The sequence below is a fragment of the Myodes glareolus genome, chromosome 5 (assembly GCF_982192425.1).
Source record: "Myodes glareolus chromosome 5, mMyoGla1.1, whole genome shotgun sequence".
Lineage (NCBI taxonomy): Eukaryota > Metazoa > Chordata > Mammalia > Rodentia > Cricetidae > Myodes > Myodes glareolus.
Genome location: NC_142030.1, coordinates 27687911 through 27714997, shown reverse-complemented (window position 1 = coordinate 27714997; position 27087 = coordinate 27687911). Strand labels below are relative to the sequence as shown.

The following is a 27087-nucleotide window of genomic DNA, read 5'->3' as shown; positions in this document are numbered from 1 at the left end:
CAATGGCTATTGCCTCTTTTAAGACAGGCCCTAGTGGGAGACATAATCCTGGTACTATCTAAACTCACTGGGCAGAAACTGAGCAGAAAGCTGTGTTTGAAGTTCCCTCCCTGGGATTTTCTAAGGAATGTCAGAGGACTCTACTAACAAGATTTTCTGGCTTTTATTAGAAACTTTAAGTTCTAAAGGTGTCCCTCTCTCATGCAGCCTTGCTTTTAAAATTAGGGAAGAATTTAATCTAATCTGAATAAGTAGTTTTACCTTTGGATCTTTTTGTCATTCACTGGGTCACTCTTTACATCTCAAAGACAAAGATATGCAAATTGTTTGCCTTGTTTTTACTGACAGCAGTCTGCTTTCTTATAAATTATATACTATATACTACATTTATATACTATAAATATGCTGGTCTTTTCATCTGTGTCTGATCTAACATTCTTGTTTGAGACTACAATATTCAGACTTCTTTCTTTCAACTAGTTGTCTGGGTTTAGATTTGCTTTCCCCGTTTCATGTAAGAAAATCAGTAAAGTTGTTATCTCAAGCCCATTTTGTCTAAAAGACAATCTTACAAGCTAATTATCAAGAAAAATTTATTTATTTACTTGCTCATTTATTTACCTATCTATTTTGATACAGAGTCTCATTATACAGCCCTGCCTGGCCTGAAAAACACTGTGTATACCAGGCTTGCCCAGAACTCACAGAGACCTACTGCATCTAGGAAGGGCTTGGTCCTGGAAACCGGACTGAAATGAGAAGAAGATGAAGGAATTGCAGAGGCACATACAGCAAAGTTGGGATGGGGAAGGCTGCTCTTGGTTTGGCAGATGGGCATTCACTACTCACATCCTAGAGTAGCAGCACAGCTGGGAGAGGCAATTCACTTTTTAAATAGATGTCTGTTGAAGAGCAGACTCAGGCCTTTGATATCCAAGAGAAGAAGGTGTGGTAGATATTTCCTGTGCACTCTGTCAACACCAGCACATGGGCCGCAGGAAGACTTTCCTAATTCCCATGGATCTGAAGCACTGGTCATTATCAATAATAGGTCTTCACTCAGGATGTCACCACTGCCTGTTGGGATAATATTTTTTTGTAGATTGTGTGAAGATGTGTCTCTGTCCTTCTTTACCTGCCTTAGGCACCTTCTGATTGGCTTAATAAAGAGCTGAGCAGCAAATAGCTAGGCAGAAGAGGGTAGGCGGGACTTCCAGGGAGAGATAGGAATTCTGAGCCCAAACTCAGAGGAAGTTGGGCATACAGCACTAAGGAGGGGTAATGAGTAACATGGCCGAATGTAGACTATTATAAATGGGTTAATTTAAGTTTTAAGAGCTAGTTGGGCGCACGCCTAAGCTGAGGCCAAGCTTTCATAATTAATAAAAAGTTTCTGTGTCACTATTCAGGAGCTGTCAGTCTAAAACAGACCTGTTAAAACTGCTAACCCATTCACTTGGGACTTTCTCTGCTCTTCACAGAAATCTGCCTCCCAAGTGCTGAGAGTAAAGGCATGTGCCACCATGTACAGCAACAAGACACATTTTAAAAATCTAAGTAAAAATGTCAACAGCAACAATAAAAGGTTTTAGAGTTTAATCAGACAGACTAGTGGTCTTAATCTATTTTACACTGTTACTAATTTAAATATACACTCATTTAAATTTTGCCGTGTGTTATGACTAAGCTTTAACATGAAATTCATAGCAAATCGGCTTATCGGTGTATATGTTTCTGTACATTACACTTATGCATATATTATGTGGAATGTCCACATTATAAAATCTGCCCTGGAAGGATTCAATTAAAATTGGCTTACAGTTGTCTTATAAAATAAACAAGTGGAGCTACCTAGGACAGAGAGGACCTGAGGAAACAAGCTCCACCAGGAGCAGAAACCAGGAAAAAATCCAGTCTCAGAAACCAACTCAGTCCCAGGACACTGACGGGCCAGGATTGAGCCAACGACCTGACCCAGGGTCAACTATATCCACCAGAACTGGAGTGGAACAGAACCAGCTACCTTGGACAGAGAGCAAACAAGCTCCACCAGGAGCAGAAGCCAGGAGCAAATCCAGTCCTGGGAGCCAACCCAGTCAGGGACACTGGTGGATCAGGATTGAGCCAGCGACTAGATCCAGAGTCAGCGCTCTCCACCAGAACAGGTTCAACTCCAAGACAGGGACTTCTGCAGGAGGAGATCCAGACCAGGATTTACAGAAACAGGGCAAAGTCAGCAACCTAGGCCAAAGTAGGCTTGAAACAGCAAAGTGCAAGTGAGCAGAGCAAGGCACAGGAGCGCTGAGCTATCTCCAGGAACACTGAGTAACCAAGGGGTAACTAGAACTGTGACACTGACTATACCACAAGAAACAACCATCTGAGCTTTGGATTCACTGGCACCTAGAAGATTATTCATCAGAATCTCAGACAGCCCCAACCACACCTAGTAGAGGAAAAGAAGAATAGAAAAGGTAAGATCATATGATACACCACAAAGTGCAACACAATACCAGTAAAATCTAAAGACTCTACAACAGCAAGACCTGAGCAACAAAATATGGATAAACCAGAAGAAAATGACCTAAAAAATAACTTCAAGAAAATGTTTGAAATTCTTAAAGATGAAATGAGAAATTCCCTTAAATAAATCTAAGAAAAGACAAACAAAAAATTGGAAGATATCAGCAAATCACTTAAAGAAAACCAAGAAAAAGAAATCAAATATATAAAAGGAACTATTCAGGACTTGAAAACTGAAATAGGAACAATAAAGAAAACACAAGCCAAAGGAATTATAGAAACATAAATCATGAGAAAAAGATCAGGAACCACAATGCAACAATGAACAGCAGAATACAAGAGATGGAAAAGAGAATCTCAAGCACTAAAGATACAATAGAGGAAATAGACTCATCAATTAAAGAAAACATTAAATCTAACAAAAGCTTAACCCAAAATATCCAGGAAATATGGGACACCATTAAAAGGCCAAATGTTACAATAATAGGCATAGAAGAAGGAAAAGAAGTTCAACTCAAAGGCACGGAAAATTTATTTAACAAATCATAGAAGAAAGTTTTCCCTACCTAAAGAAAAATATGCCTACGAAGATACAGAACACCAAATAGATTAGATCCAAAAAAAGTCCTCTCACCACATAATAATCAAAACACTAAATATACAGAGTAAAGAAAGAATATTAAGAGCTACAAAGAAAAAAGGCCAAGTAATATATAAAGGTAGACCTATCAGAATTACACCTGACTTCTCAGTGGAGACAATAAAAGTTAGAAGGTCATGGTCAAGTGTTATGCAGACATTAAGAGGCCACGGATGCCAGGACAGACTACTATGCCCAGGAAAACTGTCAATCACCATAGAAGGACAAAATAAGATATTCCATGACAAATCTAGATTTCATCAATACCTATACACAAACCCAGCTCTACACAAAATACTAGAAGGAAAACTCCAACCTGAGGAAGATGGTTACATCAACAAAAACACAGACAATTGATGATCTCATTACTGCAAATCCCAAAGAAGAAAAAAAACCGCACAAATTAAAATCACCAACACTGAAAACTAAATTAACAGGAAATAGCAACCACTGGTCATTAATATCCCTTAGTGTAAATGGACTCAACTCACCTATAAAAAGGCACAGGCTAACAGATTGGATACAAAAACAGAATCCATCCTTCTTCTGAATACAAGAAATATATCTCAACCTCAAAAACAGACATTGTCTCAGAGTAAAAGGTTGGGAAAAAAATATACCAATCAAATGGACTTAAGAAACAAGCAGGTGTAGCTACCCTAATATCTAACAAAATAGACTTCAAGCTAAAATCAGTCAAAAGAGACAAAGGAAGTCATTTTATATTAGTCACAGGAAAAACCCATCAAGAGGAAATTTCAATACTGAACATCTATGCCCCAAATACAAGGGCACCCTCATATTAAAAGAAATACTTCTAAAGCTTAAATCATACATTAAACCCCGCACACTAATAGTGGGAGACTTCAACACTCTCCTCTCACCACTGGACAGGTCAATCAGATAAAAAAATGAACAGAGAAATAAGAGAATTAACAGATGTCATGATTTAAATGGACTTAACAGACATCTATAGAATATTCCATCCAAACAGAAAAGAATATACCTTCTTCTCAGCACCTCATGGAACCTTCTCAAAAATTAAAGAATTTCTAAAATTCAATGAAAATGATCACACAACATACCCAAATTTATGGAGCACAATGAAAGCAGTGTTAAGAGACTAGTTCACAGCACTAAGGGCCTACATAAAGAAGCTGGATAAATCCCACACTAGCGAATTAATAGAACATTTGAAAACTTTAGAACAAAAAGAAGCAAACTCACCTAAGAAAACTAGTGGGCAGGAAATGATCAAAGTGAGAGCTGAAATGAACAAAATAGAAACAAAGGAAACAATACAAAGAATCAATGAGACAAAGAGTTGGTTCTTTGAGAAAAATCAACAAAATAGACAAACCTTTATCCAAACTAACAAAAAGGCAGAGAGAGAATATCCAAATTAACACAATCAGAAATGAAAAGGGGGACATAACAAGAGACATGGAGGAAATATAGAAAATCATCAGGCCATATTTGAAAGCATGTACTCCACAAAATTGGAAAACTTAAAGGAAATGGACAACATTCTGGATAAATATCACTTACCAAAATTAAATCAAGACCAGATAAGCAAATTAAACAGACCTATAACTGCTAAAGAAATAGAAACAGTCATCAAAAGTCTCTCAACAAAAAAAAGTCCAGGACGAGATGATTTCAGCTCAGAATTCTACAGGACTTTCAAAGAACAACTACTACCAATACTCCTAAATTATTCCACACAATAAAAACAGAAGGAACATTGCCAAACTCTTTTTATGATGCTACAATTACCCTAATACCCAAACCACAGAAAGACATTACTAAGAAAGAAGTTACAGATCAATCTCACTCATGAACATTGATGCAAAAATACCAAGTAAAATACTGGCAAATTGAATCCAAGAACACATCAGAACCATCATCCACCATGATCAAGTAAGCTTCATCCCAGAGAAGCAGGGATAGTTCACCATATGAAAATCTGTCAACATAATCCACCATATAAACAAGCTGAAAAATAAAAACCACATGATCATCTCATTAGATGCCGAAAAAGCTTTTGAATAAATACAACATCCCTTCATGACAAAGGTCTTGGAGAGAGCAGGGATACAAGGAACATACCTAAACATAATTAAGGCAATATACAGCAAGCCAATAGCCAACATCAAACTAAATAGAAACTCCCAGTGATTCCACTGAAATTAGGAATAAGACAAGGTTGTCCATTCTTTCCATATCTATTCAACATAGTTCTTGAGGTCCTAGCTAGAGCAATAAGACACCAAAGGGAGATCAAGGGGATACAAATTGGAAAAGAAGTCAAACTCTCACTGTTTGCCGATGATGTAGTTTACAGAAGTGGTCCCAAAAATTCTATCAAGAAAGTTTTACAACTCATAAACACTTTTAGCAATGTAGCAGGATACAAGATTAACTCAAAAAAAAATCAGTATCCCTCCTGTACACAGATGATAAAAGGGCTGGGAAAGAAATCAGAGAAACATCACCCTTCATAATAGCCACAAACAGCATAAAATATCTCAGAGTAACTCTAACCAAACACATGGAAGACGTGTATGATAAAAACTTTAAATCTTTGAAGAAAGAAATTGAAGAAGACACCAGAAAGTGGAAAGATCTCCCATGCTCTTGGGTAGGCAGAATTAACATAGTAAAAATGGCAATCTCACCAAAAGCAATGGACAGATTCAACGCAATGCCCATCAAAATTCTTCAAAGACCTTGAAAGAATGGTACTCAGCTTCATATGGAAAAGCAAAGAAAAGCAAAAAAAAAAAGAAGAAGAAGAAGAAGAAGAAGAAGAAGAAGAAGAAGAAGAAGAAGAAGAAGAAGAAGAAGAAGAAGAAGAATAGCCAAAACAATCTAGGGCAATAAAAGAACTTCTGGAGGCATCACAATCCCTGACTTCAAACTCTACTACAGAGCGGAAGTACTGACAGCTCATACTGGCATAAGAACAGACAGGAGGATCAATGGAACCGAATAGAAGACCCGGATATTAATCCACACATCTTCGAACAACTGATTTTTGACAAGGAAGCAAAGAACATTAAATGGAAAAAAGAAAGCATATTTAACAAGTGGTGCTGGCATAACTGGATATCAACATGTAAAAGAATGAAAATAGACTCATATCCATTACCATGCACAAAATTCAAGTCCAAATGGATCAAAGACCTCAACATAAAGCCAGCCACACTGAACCTTATAGAAGAGAAAGTGGGAAGTACACATGAATGCATTGGCACAGGAGACTACTTCCTAAATATAATCCCAGTAGCACAGACACTGAGAGAAACAATTAATAAATGGGATCTCCTGAATCTGAAAGGCTTCTGTAAAGCAAAGGACACAGTCAACAAGACAAAACGACAGCTTATAGAATGGGAAAAGACCTTCACTAACCCCACATCAGACAGAGGTATGATCTCCAAAACATACAAAAACTCAAGAAATTGGACACCAAAAGAACACATAATCCAATTAAAAAAATGGAATAAAGACCTAAACCGAGAACTCTCAACAGAGGAATCTAAAATGGCTAAAAGACACTTAAGGAAATGTTCAACATCCTTAGTCATCAGAGAAATGCAAATCAAAACAACTCTGAGATTCCATCTTACACCTGTAAGAATGGTCAAGATCAAAAACACTGATGACAACTTATGCTGGAGAGGTTGTGGGGAAAGGGGAACACTTCAGCACTGCTGATGAGAATGCAAGCTGGTACAATCCCTTTGGATGTCAGTGTGGCAAATTCTCAGAAAATTAGGAAACAACCTTTCTCAAGTCCCAGTAATACTACTTTTGGGTATATATCCAAAGGATGCTCAATCGTGCCAGAAGGACATGTGCTCATATGTCCTTAGCATATGAGCTAAGCATATATGTTCATAGCAGCATTGTCTGTCATAGCCAGAGCCTGGACATACCCTAAATACCTCTCTATTGAAGAATGGATAAGGAAAATGTGGTACATTTACACAATGGACTACTACACAGCAGAAAAAAACAATGACAGCTTGAATTTTGCAGGAAAATGGATGGAGCTAGAAAACATTATTTTGAGTGAGGTAACCCAGACACAGAAAGACAATTATCACATGTACTCACTCATAAGTGGTTTTAAAAGATAAAGCAAAGAAAGCCAGCCTACAATCCACAATCCCAGAGAACTTAGACAACAATGCAGACACTAAGAGAGACTTACATAGATCTAATCTACATGGGAAGTAGAAAGTATAAAAAGACAAGATCTCCTAAGTAAATTGGGAGCATGGGAACTTTGGGGGAGCATTAAAGGGGGAAGGGGAAAGGCAGGGAGGGGAGAAGAGGAAAATGTAGAGCTCAATAAATATCAATAAAAAAATAAAATAAAATAAACAAGAGTGACTGGGCAGTGGTGGTGCACACCTTTAATCCCAGCACTTGGGAGGCAGAGGAAGGCAGATATTTGTGAGTTTGAGGCCAGCCTGGTTTACTAGAGCTAGTTCCAGGATAGGCTCCAAAACTACAGAGAAACCTGGTCTTAAATAAATAAATAAATAAACAAACAAACAGTGCTCACATAATATTAGCGAAAGTTCAGCTACATCCATTGGTGGGGCCTGACAGTGCTGCAGTGGTATCTGACGAGTCCTGATTCTGGGGACTCGGCATCTACAATGGGGAATCAGGAATGTTTATCAACATTTCCCTTCCTGTGCTTTTCAATTTACTAATTTCAAAATTTAACTTTTATTACCAGTTTGAGAATTTTGTATGTGCTTTGATTACATTCATTCCCTGCCCCAACTGATCCTAGACACAACTTATTTCCCCAGGCACCCAACTTTGTGTTACCTTCCCTCCTTCTCTCCTCTCCATCTCTCCTTCCCTCCTTCCCTTCTTCCCTCCTTCCCTTCTTCCCTCCTTCCTTTCTTTCCTTCCTTCTTTCCCTCCCTCCCTTTTACCAAATGAGTCCAGTCTGTACTACTCATGTATTTTAAAATGTATGACCTTCTACTGAAACAATTTAGAAATTATCAACAAACTTGTACATTTCATTCCTAACTTAATGGATAGCTTTTGGAACCCGTATCTTATCCACAGTTCTCAGCATCTACAAGGATGAGCTCTGAAGTCAGAAGTATTCATTCTAGCCCATAGAAATGAACCACTCCTGGCTCCTGCTGCTGTTAGAGTCTGCCTTAGCTATCTTCAGCCTCCTGTGTGCTGCGGTGTGTATATTTACATAGCAGTGTAGATGCGTTTTAAAATCATACCTATGTAGTCACACGTCAGTCAGGAAATGGCTAAAGAAAGTTCCTTTAATAGTACCCTCTGGCTTCTTGGAAGACTGGTGCAAATCTCTTCTGGAAGGGAAAGAAATCTATTTTTCTGAGAAGGTAAATGTTTATTAAATGAAAATACTGATATCTGTTACCTAGGAAAGGCGACTCATGGCATGTGGAATTTCTAGATAAAAAGCTTTCAGGTCCGAGGCTTCTCCGGATAAGCTCCTATCAGGGAACTGACGCGTGAATGCATTGAAATTGAATTACTGTACAAGAGCAATTACTTTCCACCGCACAGCTATAATAGGAGTCAGTTCCGCAATGAACAGCGGGAAGCTGGAGGAAGGAGACCTGAACACAAAGTCTAGTCTCCTTTAGTTCTTCCAAGAAGAGCGTGTATGTTTTTAAGCAAAACACCTTTCAAGTGTCCAATTTCTCATTTTACCAATGGAAATCAGAAAGCAAGAGGATTAGGTTTATTTGCGGCAAAGAACTACTGAGTGGTTTGGGGAATTTATTAAATATCCCCTCCAAAGGTTTGAAAACAACAAACTCTTCATGCCACGAGTATAGTTGAAACTTGCTTTCTATGTCTCTTGTCAGTCTTCATTGGCATTCACTGTCAGGTGTTTCAGATTATCTCAATAATAAGTAAAATCCTTAGGTTCTGATTCTACGGTCTACCAAACGGGCACTACATTTTCCCACATCCACACCCTCTCCCAGGGATGTGGTTAAGTTTCTGGGTGTCTAAACTCTATAGGAAGAATAATAAAGTCAACCCCACCATTTGTAGAAACCAGAACCTCTGAGAAAATGTGGGGAGAGGGCTGCAAGTCAGCCCAGATCTAGAAGGTGAAGGCAGAGTGTCTCCGCATGACCCAGGGGAAAAGCCGCTCTGCAGATGCCTCATTTCAGAAATGAGGGTGTGCCTAAGAATCACAAATGATCCACAGTGGCTCTGCCTACTCAGAGTTCCCTGGAGCTAGAACAGATGCCTCTAGGTGATTGACAGTTTTGGTTGCTCCCAGTGAAGGGCAGGATCTGAAAGACGAAGGCTGGGGGTTACCTGCCCACATAACCAAGAGCAGATGAAAGCTTATCCATTGCTTTCTTCCTCCCCTCAAAACAGGGTACTTTTTCCCCATGAGCTGCTCAGCAGCTAGAAGAGCCATGCCAAATTTGCCTTCTGTAAATATCTCAAATAAGTTCTGACTTCTGTCATAGACAAGCAGTACAGGTGTCACTTAGAATGGCCCAGTGGGAGTGTGTCACTTGCTGGAGACAGGTGCATTTATTTCTGCTAAACCCAGCATTTGGAAAGACTCCTTGAGATGCTGATGAACTAAAAGCAAATTGATTCCACTTCTTGACCATTTAAAGGAAGCAGAAACTTGATATAAGCCACTCAGCAGCATCCACTGAGGGCTGGGGAGTGTATATATACATATCTGAATAGAAAAATGAAGAAATAACAACTTGCATGTAACTTCTATGCACAAAAGCAAGAGGCAGCCTTGTTCCTTCAAACAACCCGGAGCTAACCTTTGAGTGGATTTACAAAAATTATTCAAACTACCCATGGCATTAAAATGTGCTAGAAAATAGAGTTAAGAAAAGCTGTCATGGTGATGGCACCATTATGTTAATGGCAATTATGGAGGCTAAGGTTATTTATAATTTGCCAGTCCAAAAAAAACAAAGTTGCGTGTAGTCCATTACCAGCCGTATGACAGAGGTTATTTAATGGGCAGGCCACTTTAGGTTTCACATTTACCTCAGACATCTGACTGGCAGAAAAATAGGACTTTCTATGATAGGATAATTGCACAGTGGAAAAGAATTCAAATCGGGCCCGAGCATGATAAAATCACTCTGATTCAGCTAATCACTGGGCAAAGTGATGGAGGGGATTGATGAAATCAAGCCAGGGAAACATAGAAAAAGAACAACATTGTTCAACAGCCCGGAGATGACAGGCGGTGTGTGTGTTAAAGGACTGGGTTACTGGAGTCCAGTCTCCCCAGGGCTCATGGAATCTACCTACAAAGGCCAAAGGCAGTCTACCGCTACAGACAGTTTAAGGTACTCCACGTGTCAGTGGTAGTTTTAATATTCCGCATTGTTTGCAAGCAAGGTTTTCCTTGTATGTGCTCTTAAATCATAATGACGAATGGCATGGGAACAATTAGCATAGGGCAACATGAAGCATGAATGGAGGACCCCAGGACTCTGAGTTGATGCAAATTACTAGAAGTGTGGCAGGGGCATTGGGGTAAATGACAATCCTAACACCTGTTCTGTTACTGGCCCACTGTCTCTGGTTCCATTTTGTTTGTGCTGTAACAAAGCTTGCCTGAAGAACACAGTGCCAACCTAGTTACACTAGTTAGCCATAGAGCCAGGCCGTGATGGCACACACCTTGCATCCCTGCACAAAGGAGGCAGTGGCAGATGGGTCTCTGTGATTTCAAGGCTACCCAAGACTACACGAGATTGACTCGGTCTAAAAGAGAAACAGAGCTCACACAAAGGTGATCCCAACACTTAGGTCCAAGCCTTTAATTCCATCACTAGGGAGGTGGAGACAGTACTGATATGGCTCGGAGGAGAGAGGAATATAAGGCAGGAGGAAGCAGGAACAGAGAACGTTCAGTCTGAGGGTTTGTGGAGACAGGATCTTGCCCCTTTCACTCTGAAGGGTTGATAGAGGTAAGAACTCTAGTGGCTGGCTGCTCTGGTTCTCTGATCTTTTAGCTTTCACCCCCTAATACCTGACTCTGGGTATTTTTTTTTTATAAGACCAATTCGATTTGTGCCACCTGGTGAGATTCCTAGGAAAGGGACATACTCCTTTCAGATTCGATCACACCAGTGATGTACTGGAAAGGGTGCCTCCAATACGAGGTCTTTGGCTCCTCCAATGCTTAGACCCCAAGAGGAAGCTTCCTGCTGGGGACGCAAGGTGTCATTACAATATGAAGAATCCCAGTCATGATTTCCTTGACTTGTAACTTCTGCCAACCGGGGTGCATGGATCACAAGGGGGTCTGGACCAATCTCCAGATAAAACCACAGGAAGCTAAAAGTTAGTGGGAAACCACTTCCTGGGCGGCAAGCTGTCCTGGGTCAGTAGCACAATAAAAATAAAAGGCCTAGGGGTGAGAAGAACCGCAGAAGGTTGGGTGCGATTCCCAAGATGCAGCAACATCCAGTCTGTTCACACTGGGTCTGCATGTGTATTTTAAAATACAGAAATGCACATTTCAGAGTGTGCTGGCTGACCGCATCCTGAGAATACTTCTATTCAATCAGGGTAATTTCTTTTTTCTTCTCAAAGAAACAGCATCAGCCATATCAAATATTTTTTATGTCACTAATTTAAGGCAAAATTGTTTCAAAATAGACAATGCCGAGAGGCTGAAAAAAGTTCCTGCTTCTTCCTGTCCCCACCCTGGTGCTTCCGGCAGCACCAGAACTCCTTCTGTCACATGCTCAGAGGACGGAGGAGCCTTACCCAGAGGTGTGTGCATACACACAGTGCTGTTTGTCAGCTATTAGATTAGGCAGGGACGTGCAACACAGCTGTACTCTTTCTTTGAAGATGCAAAACCTAAACTCTCTGCTCCCTGAAGTGTGACCTAGGCAAGTGACCTTACACAGTTCCCTCTCTTGCTCATTTCTAGGACAATGATAACTCCTGGTTATCATACCTAAACGACATCACCTCCTGGCACCTGGCCAGGTGCATCCTGCGCTCAGTTAACCCATAAGCATATACTCTGCATGGCTCCAGGGAGGTATGCGAGGAAAAGCTATCCATGGGGACTGCTCAGCTGTCCTCCCCAGCTTCCCACCTTGGAGCAGGACAGAAATCCCAGTTAGTATATCTACAGCCCAGGCCGCATGCACTGCAAAGGGTAAAGTCCTGGATATGGTGCTTCCACCAGGGAGCACCCTACGTGTGCAGGCCCTCAAGTACCCCAACGAACACTAGGCCTCTCCTGTCTATCAAGGGCACAAACAGAAAGAATGGCTATTTATATTCTTTTCTTCCCTAAAACTCTGTGATGTGCCTAGAGATGCAAGAGAAAACAGTTTTTTCCTCACTTGGACTGATAACGCTGTGACTAGAGTTGAAAACAGAGCCGGGTGTGGTTACACGCCTGTGTTGCATTGTTTTACTGTTCTGGCTATTTAGGGGGGCCCTATTACCCAGCTCCCCAGTAAAACACACATGGAGGCTTATTCTTAGTTATGAATAACCAGCCTTAGCTTGGCTTGTTTCTTGCCAGATTTTCTTAACTTAAATTATCCTGGCTACCTTTTGCCTCGGGGCTTTTATCTTTCTATTTCTGTATACCTTTCTTTTCTTCTTACTCCGTGACTGGTTGTAGGGCTGGGTCGCTGGCCCCGATGCCCTCTTCTCCTTGTTCTCTTGCACCTTGTTCTCTTTCCTCCCAGACATGTCTACGAATTATACTCTTTGTCTGACAGCCCCGCCTATCCTTGTTCCTGCCTTGCTATTGGCTGTTCAGTTCTTTACTAGGACATCAGGTGTTTTAGATACGCACAGTAACACAGCTCCACAGAGCTTAACAAATGCAGCATAAACAAAAGTAACACGTCTGAAAACAATAGCTCCCAACACACTTGTGATCCCGGAACTTGGGAGCCTGGGGCAGGGCATCACTTGAGTTCAAGGCCTTGGGGGGGAGTCTGGACTGCACAGAGAGACCTAGCCTCAAAAATATAATCATAACCAAATGACAAAAACAGAAACAACCTTTGGGAAAGATAGCTCAGCAGATAAAGGCACTTGTTGTCAGGCCTGGCCATTGAATTTGATCCCTAGGACCCAAGAAAGAGCTGAGTGCTGCAAGTTGACCTCTAACCTCCACGTGAACGCGGTGCCACATGTGTTCCCCCACAAACATACATACACACATACATAGACTATAAAACTGGAATATTAAAAAGTAAAATGATAAAATAAAAACAATAACATATATAATGAAAATATATTATGAGTATTTATATGAATGTATGCAAGGATGACTCAGGAAAACAGTACTCATACACCGCTTGGAGGAGTTGTGAACTAACATAACCTTAAAAAAAAAAAGAAAAAAAACTTAAGCACAAATAACTTTAAAGTAGGTTCAGAACATTTTAGATGCCTTCGGGTTTGGAGCTTCCTATTACGAATACAGTGTGTTGTCTAGGACACCAGGTATATGGAGGTGATGAGGAATGTGGGCTCTGTTGATCTGGAGCCCCAAACTCAATGTAACTGTAGAGAACACGTAGCATCTACCTCTTCATCTCCCCTTTGTGAACTGCAGATGGCAAGAAAACCTCCATCACGGGCTATGGTAAAGACAAGACACGTGAGTATTGCCAAAATCCTTAAAGGGATGCCCACCACTAGACTGCTTGATTTATTATTGATATGCATGAAAATTCACTGGAGTAATATTGATTTCAAAACTTGCAAACAACTTAAATGTACAAATAGGTAGAAGCAGAAGCAGCGGAATCAATTAATAAACATGTCAGTTACCTAAGGAAATCACAAAACACAATTACATGAGAAATTACCAAGGAACAGTTGAAAGAAAGGATAAAAGAAGCTGGATTATAAGGAGAACAGGTGCCTTAATTTTCAAATTAGAAAAGAAAATACAAGCACATAAACAGAATAGACAAAGGAAGTAGACTATAGGGAAAGCACAGAAGGCAAAATCATAGTTTTCTGTCGTATGGTCACAATTCCAGATGACACTTTCTCTATGCGTGACAGACAATCTTGGTTCTCAGCTTGACAGAATCTAGAATCATCTAAATGACAAACATCTGGGCTTGTTGGGGACGAGATTTCAGGACTGATTTACTGAAGTGGGATGGTACCCTCCACGTCTAGGTGACACCATTCTCTGGGTCCCCTCCACGTCTAGGTGACACCATTCTCTGGGCCCCCTCCACGTCTAGGTGACACCATTGTCTGGGCTACAGTCCTAGACTGAATAAAAACAAAGCAGCAAATTGAGCACCAGCAATCCCCTCCCCGACCCGTTCTCTCCTTCCTGACTGCAGGTGCCCATTGACTAGCTACCCCACACAACTGCTACCAGATCTCTCCACTATACTGGACTGGGCCCTCCAAACTGGGAGTCAAAGCAAGCCCTTCCTTCAAGATTCATTTGCTACTTGATCAGAGCAACGACAAAAGCATCTGATAGACCCTGCTTTGTTCTTTTTTTCCAACACATTCTAAAAGTTCTACCCAAGAAACATCCATTTTCTAAACAAGAACTCATCATAATGGTTTAAAATTATTAATCTTTTAAAATATTAATTGTGTTTGTGTGTTTTTGTGTTTTACTTACATGTATGTGTGTGCACCATGCCTATACAACGCCTGCAAAGTTCAGAAGAAAGTGTGGGATCCTCTGGAAATGAAGGTACAGGCTGTTTTGAGCTATCTTCTGGATGTTCAGAACCACACCCAGGTCCTCCACAAGAGGAGCAAATACTCTTAACTCCCAAGCCATCTCTCCAGCCCTTAATTAGTATTCTTACTTCAGGGTTCTGCTTCTGACGTCTGAATGGCTACCAAGCTGCCATACCCATTAGGGAAAAAATGAGCCATACTCAGAAAGACGAAAACTGGCCTGGGGATGTAACTCAGTGGTGCGTGGCATGCTTAGCAAGCATGACCTTGGGCCCACTCTTCATTGTAAGACTCCTCTCAGATGTTTCAATGCGGGGACATAAGACAGGTCAAAGGCCACCATGCAGCTTCCATGGTACTACTGGTACACCATGTTTGTTGCATATAAAAGAATCTCCCGTCGAGGCTTTATCAATGAGCTGGCTCACAGCACTGGTTTCCATTTCCTAAGCACCTCTCCCCACAGGGTCTGCACCAAGAGCAAGCTTTGTCATGTTCCTCCTCAGGCGTGAGGGTGGCCTATTCTGCAGATGAGACATTAAGGCTCATAATGACTTCCTGGCCAAAGAGCAGAGCCTAGTAAGTGACAAGGAAGGTTTTATACCCAGGCCAAGCTCACTCATGTTCATACAAAGACCCAAAACAAATAAAATTGTTAATAGACAGAAATGTGAGATTATCCACTTTGGGCAGAAATACTTTGGGAAAATGTGGTTTGGTAATGCAGCATGAGGAAAGCAAAAGTAAGGAGTGATCGTTTCTAACAAAATGCTACTGGAGATCATTAAAACTGAAAAATCAAGCAAAGTAGACACAGGAATGAAAGACCCATTGGGTAGCAGCTTTCCTTGCAACCTTATATCAATATGGCTTTAATATAGAATACCACATTAGTCACACACCCCAAAAATGAACCTAAGATGCCCTGATTGGTCAACAGTGAAAAATAAAGTAGGAAGTTAACTTAGCAATAAAAACAACAACAAAAACCATATATGCTGCAATTCCCTTCATATGGCTGATATTAAATTTCAGTGAGCTACTTGGATCAATATAAACATTGTAATCTCAGTAAGGGTCCAATAAAGCCCGGAGAATATCCAACTTCTTCCAGACTTCATCTGGCCCACCAAGGTATTCATTCAGCTTCACACCGTGGCAATCATTTTTCTAACACTGCTTTATCTCTCTCTGTCCAGTGACCCACAGTGTACCCCTGGGTAACCCTGAGAAGTTAGTGAGCACATCAGAGTTGGGAACCCATCCTTTGCGGCCCCTGTGCTGAAGGTCTCACATCCAAAGATAAAGACGGGTCTCAGAGTATTGAAGAGTGCAATACAGAACTGCTTTTCGTGGTCACCAGAATGAAGAAATGAGAGCAAATAAGAGCATCCACGCAATGGGCAAACTTTGCAAGTTTCGGTTCATCAGTAACAGTCCTCAAAGGCTGTCTGTCTGTGGTCTTTGGACAACATAGTGCAGACCCTGGAAGACTTACCCTCACTGCCTCTGACTTCTTGTGAAACATTTCCTCCATGTTCTTAGCCAGCTTTTTCACCAGTTGGAGACCATCAATTTCTTCAATGGCAACATCCTTCTCATACTCCTTGTATTTCTGCAACAAGAGGGGCAGCATTAGAGATAATTGACTCTAAGGGACTACGCGCATGATTTCCCCTGATGGATACAGAAATAAAACTTTATCAACACCATGTCTGTTGGGGTTGGAGACGGTAGGATACATTTCACAACTACTAAATCAAGCAGAGAGAAACATGAAAATTGAATCCGGCTGTGGTGATATTTTGTTTGTGCCATAACAAAGTTTGCCTGAAGATCAGAGGGCAGACTAGCCACTACTTAGCCATAGAGGCCATTCAGTGGTGGCATACACCGTTTATCCCCAGCATCAGGGAGGCAGAGGCAGATGGATTTCTATGAGTTCAAGGCTACCCTGGGCTACAGGAGATTGATCCAGTCTCAAAGAGAAACAGCCAGGCAGTGGTGGCTCACACCTTTAATCACAGTACTTGGGAATCAAGTATCTTTAATCCTGGCTCTAGGGAGGTGGAGACAGGAAAGGATATGGCTGGGAGGAGAAGAATAAGAAGTGGGAGGAGACAGAAGCCCAAAAGACAGGATACCCCATTTAGTCGGAGAATTTCATAGACATAACTAGTGGCTGTCTGCTCTGCCTCTCTGATCTTGCAGCTTTTACCCTCTAATATCTGACTATGGGTTTTTATTATTAAGACCAATTAGAAATCTCAGTACATTGGCTCTGACTGGAAACTGAAGCAGCACCCAGGAAAGAAACTAATCAACTTTGGCTAATCAGATTTGGTCACATCTAAGGAATGCCCTAGGGTGCTGATTGGACTCGATTTCATCATCTTCTCAATTGAAGACGGTCTTTTCTATAAGAATTCATTATACACGGGAGACCAGACCATCGTGTTAAGCAAAATAAGATGTGCTCAGCTTAGTGCTGGCCTGCTGGCCTAGGGAGGAGCTCAGAAAGCCTGGTGCTGGCCTGCTTTGGAGCTCAGAAAGCCTGGTACTGGCCTGGGGTGGAGCTCAGAAAGCCTGGTACTGGCCTGGGGTGGAGCTCAGTGACTGGATGCCTGCTTAGCATATGCATGGCCCTGGGTCCATGCACTAATACATATTTTCTCTCAATGTGGAGCCTGTAGTTTGTTTTGTTTTATTTCTTTCTTTTGGAACATGAAAGCAGAAAGAGACATGTGGCAAGAGGAGAGAGATTAACAGGAGGGAGAGGGGAACAATAGAGAGCGGTAGGATGAATACCATCAAACTATAATATCACAAGAAAATATCACAATGCAGCTAAGGAGATAGCTCAGTCAGAAAAGTACTTGCTATGCAAGCACAAGAATTTGAGTTCCCTCTCCAGAACTCAGATGAATAATAATGATAAAGAAGAGAGAGGAAGAGGGAAGAAGGAAGGAAAGGAAGAGGAAGAAGAGCAGCAGCAACAGCTACCCCCATTGCCACCACTATTATCAGACAGGGTGGCACACACTTGTAATTCCACCACTACCACCAGTCAGGGTGGCACACACTTTAATCCCACCACTACTACCAGGCAGGGTGGCACGCACTTGTAATCTCACCATTTGGGAGAGGAAGACAGACGAATGCCTGAGGCTGACTGGTCAGCTAGGCTAAACTATCATGCAAGCCCCGGGTCAGTGAGAGACCTTGCCTTAAAGAAGAAGGAAAGGAAAAGTAGGAAAAGAAACCAAGGTAGAAGGTGGCTACGGTTTCCTGAATGGAAAAGAATAGTGGACTGATCTCCAAAATATACAAAGAACTCAGGAAACTAGACATCATAAGAACAAATAATTCAATAAAAAAAATGGGGTAAAGAACTAAATAGAGAATTCTCAACAGAAGAATCTCAAATGTCCGGAAGATACTTAAGGACATGCACAATATCCTTAGCCATCAGAGAAATGCTAATCAAAACTACTCTGAGCTACCATCTTACACCAGTCAGAAAGGCCAAGATCACAAACACTGATGACAACTTATGTTGGAGAAGATGTGGAGCAAGGGGAACATTTCCCCATTGCAGGTGGGAGTGCAAACTTGTACAGCTGCTTTGGAAATCAGTATGGCGATTTCTCAGAAATTGTTTCTCAGGAAACAATCTACCTCAAGACTTCAAGACTCAGCAATACCATTCTTGGGCATATACCCAAAGGATGTTCAATCATACGACAAGGACAGCAGCATTATTCGTAATAGCCAGAACCTGGAAACAACCTAGATGTTCCTCATCTGATGAATGGATAAAAAAATATAGTACATTAACACAATGGAGCACTACACAGTGGTAAAAAAAAATTAATGACATTTTTAAATTTGCATGCAAGTGGACAGAACTAGAAAAAACATACTGAGTGATGTCGTTCAGACCCAGAAAGACAAATATTATATGTACTCACACATAAGTGGCTTTTAGACATAAAGAATAACCAGTCTACAGTCCACAACCCAAGAGAACCTAGACAACAAAGAAGACCCTAAGAGAGAAATACATGGAACCACCTAGGAAGGAGAAAAAGACAAGATCTCCTGAGTAAATTGGAAGCGTGAGGGGCAGGGGAAGGGTGGAAGGGGAGAAGGGTGGCAGGAAGAAGAGTGGGGAAAATGTATAGTTCAACTTAAAACAATAAAGTATATTAAAAACATGGGCACACATATGAGTACACACATACCAGAAAATGTCACGATGAAATCTATAATTTTATGCACTGACCACTCACTAATTTAGGAAATAATTCAATACTGCAATAACTAATTTGTTTAAAGCAGCAATTCTAAAAGTGGTGCAGAGACTGCTGAATGCTCCTCAGTCACTCACAGGGGTCCATGGAGTCCTTTTTCCTACAGCTTATCTAAACTAAGCTGGCTTAAGTTGTGGATATCAACAAACTGCAACAGACTGGTGCAGACACCTGGGTAAGCATCCGCTGCCTCTGCTTACGTCGAACATTGAAGAAATTTGCCAAATAAAGGAAAAAGTGCATACCAGCTATAGTTCATGAAACAAATTACTTACATAACACATCTTTATCTTTTAAATTAGTTTCTCTTTAAATTTCTTAGTCATCAAATCTAATATGAAAAGTATCAGTTGATACAATCCACATGATCAGAAGCTCTGGTGGACCGTTAGTGGTTTGCAGGAACAGAAAGGGATCCTAAAATAAAGCTGGTTTGAATAAGGACTCAGTTTTGTTCCGACTGAATGGAAATGTTTCTTACTGAGACTGCCAGCACAAGCTCACAAGAGTTTTACGTCACTGTGAAAACAACGTCATGATGCGTATGTCCTTATAAAAAGGCTGAGGCACGGAAGGTGTGGGGACTTTATCTTGCTTTACTTGAAGCGCGCCTCAAGCTTTGACTGAGGAAAACAGGGGTTCCTGCCGCAGCTTGGCTCTGGGGTGTCACAGGAGTTATTTTAAGGAAGAAGTGTGAGGACACAGCAGGATAATTCCCAAGGTATAAATATCCATTCCCTCGCATTCCTCCACCTCTGCCTTCAAATGCGGGAGCTGGGAAGAGGCATCGTTCGCCCTGGCCAGCAGAGGCCAGCCTTCCACCCAAGGTTCAGCTAGAGATATAGTATGTGGCCATGTGTCACTCCAAACACAACCATTTCCAGCTCTGATTTGTAAGCTCTCTGAGGCAATACAATAGGGCTCTCAAAGGAAAACTTGGGAGGATGGGAGTGTCACTCCAGTGGTAGGGCTCTGGCCTCAGATGTGCAGGTTGAACCCCTGGCAAAAAATCCAAAAAGAAAAACACTTCTGGCTTGAGAACAAAGGCAGAGAGCCCAAGGAGAGGAGTGAGGGTAGGGAAGGATTTTTCCAGACTCCAAAGACTTAATGGAAACCCCTAATAGGCCGCAGTGAGGCAGCAACATCTGACCTCAGGTTCTAAAAGCAGCAAATTCCACTCTTAGTCCAACAGCAATGCCCACTACCAGATACTAGCAGAAGATGAGGGTAAAAGGAGACACAGATAACAAGTTATCAGTCATCAGAGGACATTGGAACCTCTGACCCAAACACCAGGATCAGCGGGAAAAATGTTGATCCTGAGATATAAACGCTTTTTCTAGTCACCTGAACGTAAAAGAAAGATAAAGGTCTGCTATGATAGTCACTGGACACATTGAGCTGCTGGGTATGCAAGCGTCTGTGATGTCCCAAGAGTTAGAGGTTCATCCTTCTCCCTGCCACCCGAGAGCATACTTAAAGATTTCATTGGGCACTCTTGGGGTCCTCTCTCTCGAATCAGGAAACCATTATTCCTTCTCCTCCTAGTGTCCTGTTCCTCCTTCCTATCAAAGCTATTATGGTCCCCCACAATGCTGCACTGACATCCCAGCACTCACAACCCAGTCAGAAGTGGCTAGACATATCTCCCCCAGTACTGTAGCTGAGGTAGCCCAGAAGGCAGGGCCAGGCTCTAATGTTACTGATCCACCCACAACTCATACACATAGAGATTCTCGGAATAAAGGTTGATGCCGAATAGACAGGAGATGATAATGGTAGTCATGGTGATGGCGATGATGATGAAGATGATGACGACAATGGTGATGCTATACTGCAAGGTGATGGAAAATGAGATGCAGGCAGAGAGGTAGGCGTGCTGTCCTTCGGCTCTCTAATGGTGATATTTCCCACCTGTGGCAAGTGAGATGCCCTCTTCTGGAATATGGAGCCCAGGTGAACCCAACCCTGGGTACCAGTATCCTCTGCTATCTCAATAAAACTCCAGTGACAATCACTGGAAACTTCTACCAAGTTCAAAAGCGATCCAGGGGTTTTCCTCTGCTTGCCAGATGTGCTCCAAAATTCACAGCAGGGGCCAGGTTTTATGCCTGAGGCTAATTAAGTACTGAAAATACAAAAATTTAACAAGACCGACATCACCCTTGTGTTCATAGAAAGGGCGAAATGTATTTCTGCCTTCAGTGAATCCTCATCTGACCTGGCCCTAGTATTCTGGTCTTAGCATGATCAGGAAGAGAAGTGACTTAACTCTTAACTTTCCAGTAAGGTCGCCCAGCATCTCTCCCCTGAACCTTCCCAGTGAGCAGGAGCTGCTGAACTGCTGACCTCCTAGCACAACCTGTACCCGTTACAGTCCCTAATCTCAACGCAACATGTGTAAGCCAAGATCCAGATCTCAGATACATCCATCAGTTCACTGTTTCCTTCCTCCCTCCCTGCCTGCCCTCTCTGCAGACACTTATCATCAGATGCTCTTTGTTAATGGACCAAATGGACACTACTCTCTTGCCACCCTGAGGAAGCCATCCTGCCATCTTGGGATGACAGTGCCTACTGGAATCAGGGCAGGTGAAAGCTTTGGTCTTGCCAGGAAATGTTTCATGTTACTGGAATCAGAAGATTTGGAAGGAAAGGGAATGGAATCCAGGGATTGTCTAGAATCAGCAACAATCCTGTAGTGACCTACAGCAGTAGCATACAACAAAAGCCTTAGGAAGGAACCTACAGAGGAGATCAGTCTGACCCTAGTAACTTCATGAATCCTACATATCCACGCCAAACTGTATCAAGGAATGAAGGAAAAATGCATATAGTGTGTTGCAATATAACACAACCACTGACCAGCAATGTGCATTACACAGCTAAAAAAAAAAACCAAACATCTACTGTGTTCAAAGCAGCCTATGCAACCACAAACAATGCTTTTTCTCTATTCCCTTTTTTAACCTACATTTTTCTAAATTTTATGGTGAGTTTACAATTTCATAAATTAAACATGAAATGTATAGTTCTATTTAGAACTTGTTTTATTTATTTTAAATGTTTCTAATTGAAACAAAACACCACTTCCCCATCCCTCTCCTCCACTACAGAGCCTCCCAGCTGACCTCCCTAAAATCCCTCTCATGGTCCTCCACTCTCAAGTTGATATCATAGTCAAACACTAAATGTACAAAAAGAAAAAGTATTGAAAGCTGCAAAAGGAAAGTCACATATAAAGGAAATCCTATCAGAATTGCACCCAATCTTTAAATGGAAACTCTGAAACTAGAAGAGCCAGCACCAATACATTGCAAGTACAAAAAGACCATGGTTGTCAATCTAGACTACTATACCCAGCAAAACTATTTACTGAAGTTGAAGGGGGAAAAATACCTTTCCATGATCCAAACAGCCTAAAAGATTTTCATGAGCAAGTTTAATAAAGGGGGAATCTGAGCCCCAATCAGAATCCCTAAAGGTAACCCATAACAATAGAATCTACTCAGTCAGTTCAAGCCTGCATTGAACATGGTTCCTGTATCTCCCTGGGTTATCTTCATGACTCTTCTGAGGTTCGGTGTGCTGCACTAGGGAGCTGGGGCAAGGAGGGCCTTACTTAGCTGGTGAAAGCCACAGGTTTGGAGAGAGGCTTTAAACCTAAAAAGGCCTGACATCTAATTGCTCAGACTTTTGAACTTTTCCAGGATAGAGAGACAACAGATTGACAGGCCGAATATCTTCTGACTTCTTTTGAAGTCATTGCAAACCCATCATCACCTGTCTCGTTGATTTTGGTGCCAACAGCAGCTTAGACTCTAAGAAGAGTCAAATATCAAGAACTGGGGACAGCTGTTCGGCAATAGTGCTAGCCACCCCAAAGCAGCACCATGTGATAGGCACAAAGGAGGTGCCATCAGTGGCAGCCACCCTTCTCGGGGCCTACAAAGGGGAACACAGTAGCACACACAGCTCTTGCTAGTCCAAATACCTGGAGGGAGAGGAGAAACCACCTTGCAAAGTGTGCTGGAGCCTTTATGAGAGACTTTGTCTATTGTTGTCACTTGTGGCTATAGCCCCCCTCCTGTTCTGCAAGAGCAATTTTAGTAAAAGCTTCGACCCCTCCCCAGCAATCTCCCACCCAGCTGTGCAAGCATGGCGTCAGGGACAGCACACGATGACATCCGCTTCAGGTCTATCAGTCATCCTCCCGCTGTAGGAAGGAATCAGTAGGAAGGTATGAGAATGCTCCCGTGGTCACACAACAGGAAGACACGAAAGAATGACACACATGAAAGGCACAGCTGCTCTCCCATAACCTGACTGGAGCCATCATGATTCTGCTCCTGTCTCTAATGCTCCATTTATTTGATCCACAGGCTATGCTCTGTGTCTCTGGGAAGCCAGGCTGGACCCCAGACACCATAGCCACGATGGTGAGTGGAGCAAACCCTGAGGAAGCCTCAGTTCGGGGTCGGCACATGCTGTGGGGTTCATGGGTAAAGGAGCAATGGGGTGAAAAGAACCGAAAGTAGTGACCCCCATCTTGTAAGACCCTTGAATGGTGATTAGACTAAGAAAGTGGGGAGACAGTCAGGGTAGAGTGTATGAAAGCACAGCCTAGGGAGGTCTAGAATACGAGGTTGCATGTGGCTCAACAAACTCTCCTTGTTTCATGTCACAGCTGGGCAACATCCTAAAGAGGAATGCATAATGACATGATGACAGCTGGGGACATTGTAGTCAGGACATCCGGGGCCCCCAAAGGTCTTGGGGAAAGGACAGAAGTGATCAGAAGTGGGGGAAAACAAAACCTCAGTGAATAAAATAGGGTGGAGAATAAAATCCTGGCTAAAGTGCAGAATCCAGAGATGGTTTCCCCAGGTACATCAAGGAGGCTGACAGAAGAAGTTAGGAATGGAGGCCATGTTGTTTCAAGCCAGTTAACCACCCAAGCCCCAGTTTCTTTATTCAGAACACCAAGGATAATGATGCCAAACCTACAGTACTGTTTTGTAGACTCACTGAGAGAGCACCTGTCCTGTAGACTCACAGGGAGAGCATCTGCCCTGTAGACTCACTGTGGGAGCAGCTGTGCTGCAGACTCACTGCGGGAGCTGCTGCCCTGTAGACTCACTGGGAGAGCAGCTGCAAAGGTCCCCAGTATGATGTCCACTCACAAAGAATCACCTCAACTCCCAGTGGTCCCTTGTTCTTCCTCCTTAGTACAGCTTTTCCAGCATACTCTAGTGCTTAGTTTCAAGCCTGGTTCCAAAACAAAGTCCCTGTTGTAACAGTCATATTCCAGCAGGGTATTTGATGATGCTCACAATCCCCTTTCTGCTGTTCCTGTCTCTCCACTGGAGCTGAGATGCCAGCACCACAGCCTACATGTGCCTTTAGCCAAGAGTCTAAGTAGAACACAGACCTACAAAGATTGTCTCGGAGCATTTGTGTCACAGAAGAAAGGCAAACCCAAGAAACTTTGCCTTCCTCTGTCACATGAGAACGTATGAGTTTTCTCACTCCTTCTGTTAGCAGAATCAGCACTTGGCAAGAAATCCCTTGGTGAGCTGAGAACATTTATCACTTGAGAAGGAAGACATAGAAATGCATTATTTCTGCAGCATCCATTTTGCCAGCTCATTTCACACAAACACCAGCAAAAGAAAAGCACTATTTCACTGTCAGGACACTTAATGCTGCTCATACATTTGGGTCATTTTGCCCCCTACATGATAACTGCATATCTAGAAGTGAATCACCTGGAACTGCCTCCCCCAGACCCTGAGCTGCCCCAGAGGGAGTGGGACTCAAGTCAGGAGACTTCTGACCAATCACAGATGATTAGGAAAAATGCTGATCATAAAGGAGGGCTCTAAGTGTGTTCAAAATCAGAAACCAATGAAGAGGTGGGAGATGTCGAGAGTGGCAATGGTCAAAGAAGAGCTGCATTAGAACACAGAACACTAGCTGAATTTTCTCCTCAAAGCTAAAGTTGTCTATATGCAGCAGGCTTCCTGAAAATCACCGCACAAGGATTGACAGAAGGTTCAGGGGAGAAGATGGAACCATAAGACATTGCCCCACCCCAAAGAGAGACATGAGGAGCTTGTCACCAAATATGGAACTCAAGAGCAGTTCTCCTGCTTCTTAGACACCCCAAACCCAGACGCCCTGATAATTCCTGTCTCTGAGAAAGCAACTGCTATGGACTGAATGTGTAAGAGGCTCCCACCCCCAACCCTGGCCACATGGTCACGTGTTTGAACTCTTGGTCTCCAGCTCATGGCACTGTTTTGAGAGCTTGTGGAACCTTTGGGACCAAGAGGCTTAGCTGGAGAATGAAGGACACTGAAGTGGGATCATCCTAGTACCTTGTACCCGGTCCTCTCTGTTTTCTGGTTCTCCATGTGTAAACAAGCACACTGTAAGCTCCCACCAGCCGTACACTCCATCACACCTTCCCACCAAAATGGTAGATATCCATTAAAATCATGAGCCAAAAGTAACTGTTACTTCCCTTGAGTGGCTCTTTGGTCACTTTGTCATAGTGACTAGAAAAATACATACTACAATGATATAGAAAAAGTCTAAGCCCTGAACCTTTCAAATTATTCACGTTGAAAGAGTATCGCAACCCTACATTTGGGTTCAACTTTTTATGTTATTTTCATTCTATTGAGTTACAAAAACAAATAGAATGCAAGACAGAACTTCATTAAACCCATCTTTTACGTCATCACTATACTAACAATCACCAGACACAAGGCACTTAAACTGAAGTTATTGCTATTTTTGCTCATCACACAAATATTCACAAATTCTCACCATAGACCAGAATGCAGGTTTGGGACAGAGAGAGCTTATTGACAAATGCATTTAGTTGGCTGGAAGAACTAATAAGAAGCCTGACCTAATGGGCCAATCAGTTTATAATATTATGAAGTCTTGTGTGTAATTTTCTTGTGACTTGCCGGCTGTGGGGTACTGGGCGGGACAAATACCCCAACAAGCCGGCCGTCATGTTACAGTTGGCCCCTGTTTTACCAGAGGCCATACTGGTATCCAGAATCCCAGGTAATTCCCACACTTTTGCCTGTAGACTGCCAGCACTTCTTTGGAGCCCTCCAAGCTTTCCTGAAACAACCCGCTTCTCAACATCATATCCTTGCCCAAAATTCCAGCAGAAATTCCTGATTTACCAGAGGCCACACTGGTACCCAGAACCCCAGAGGTCACACAGGCTGCCAGGACCCCAGCAAAGGCACCCTGCTGGACCCTGCTCACGGTCACCAAAACTGCAGGCCTGATGTAGGAGTACCCTCTGTATGCTGTAAATATCATTGGTTAATAAATAAGCTGTTTTGGCCAGTGGTTTAGAAGAACAGAGCTAGGCAGGGAAAACTAAACTGAATGTTGGGAGAAAGAAGGTGGAGTCAAGGAGAAGCCATGTAGCTCTGCCTGAGACAGATGCCAGAACTTTATCTAGTAAGCCACAGCCTCATGGTGATATACAGATTAATGGAGATGGGTTAATTTAAGGTATAAGTTAGCCAGAAATACGTTTAAGCTATTGGTTAATCAGTATTGCAAATAATATGGTTTCTGTGTGATTATTTTGGGAATCTGGGTGGCCAGGAACAAACAAGCAGCCTCCTAAAACACAGGCCACTCAGGCTAGATGACCCAGAAAAAAAACAGAAGCCAAGGGAAAATGTAGTGGCATTTCATTTGTATTTTAATAAATAAAGGTTTTCTGAAGATCAGAAAAGTAAAACAGCCACACTGGCCAGCCTTACAGACCAGGCAGCAACGACATACAACTTTAATCCTAGTAGCCACATTAGCTTGCCACAGAAACCAGAC

At 42.3% G+C, this 27087-nt stretch overlaps 1 protein-coding gene across 2 annotated transcripts in view; it reads right to left on the bottom strand.

The window, feature by feature from the left end:
- Positions 1 to 27087, bottom strand: part of Cacna2d3 (calcium voltage-gated channel auxiliary subunit alpha2delta 3) — an 837667-nt gene that overhangs the window by 624708 nt on the left and 185872 nt on the right. For both annotated transcript variants that reach the window (XM_048421249.3, XM_048421250.3), the window contains exon 3: positions 16401 to 16517. In XM_048421249.3, coding sequence (XP_048277206.1) covers positions 16401 to 16517 — 117 coding nt within the window. The remainder of the gene's footprint in view (positions 1 to 16400; positions 16518 to 27087) is intronic.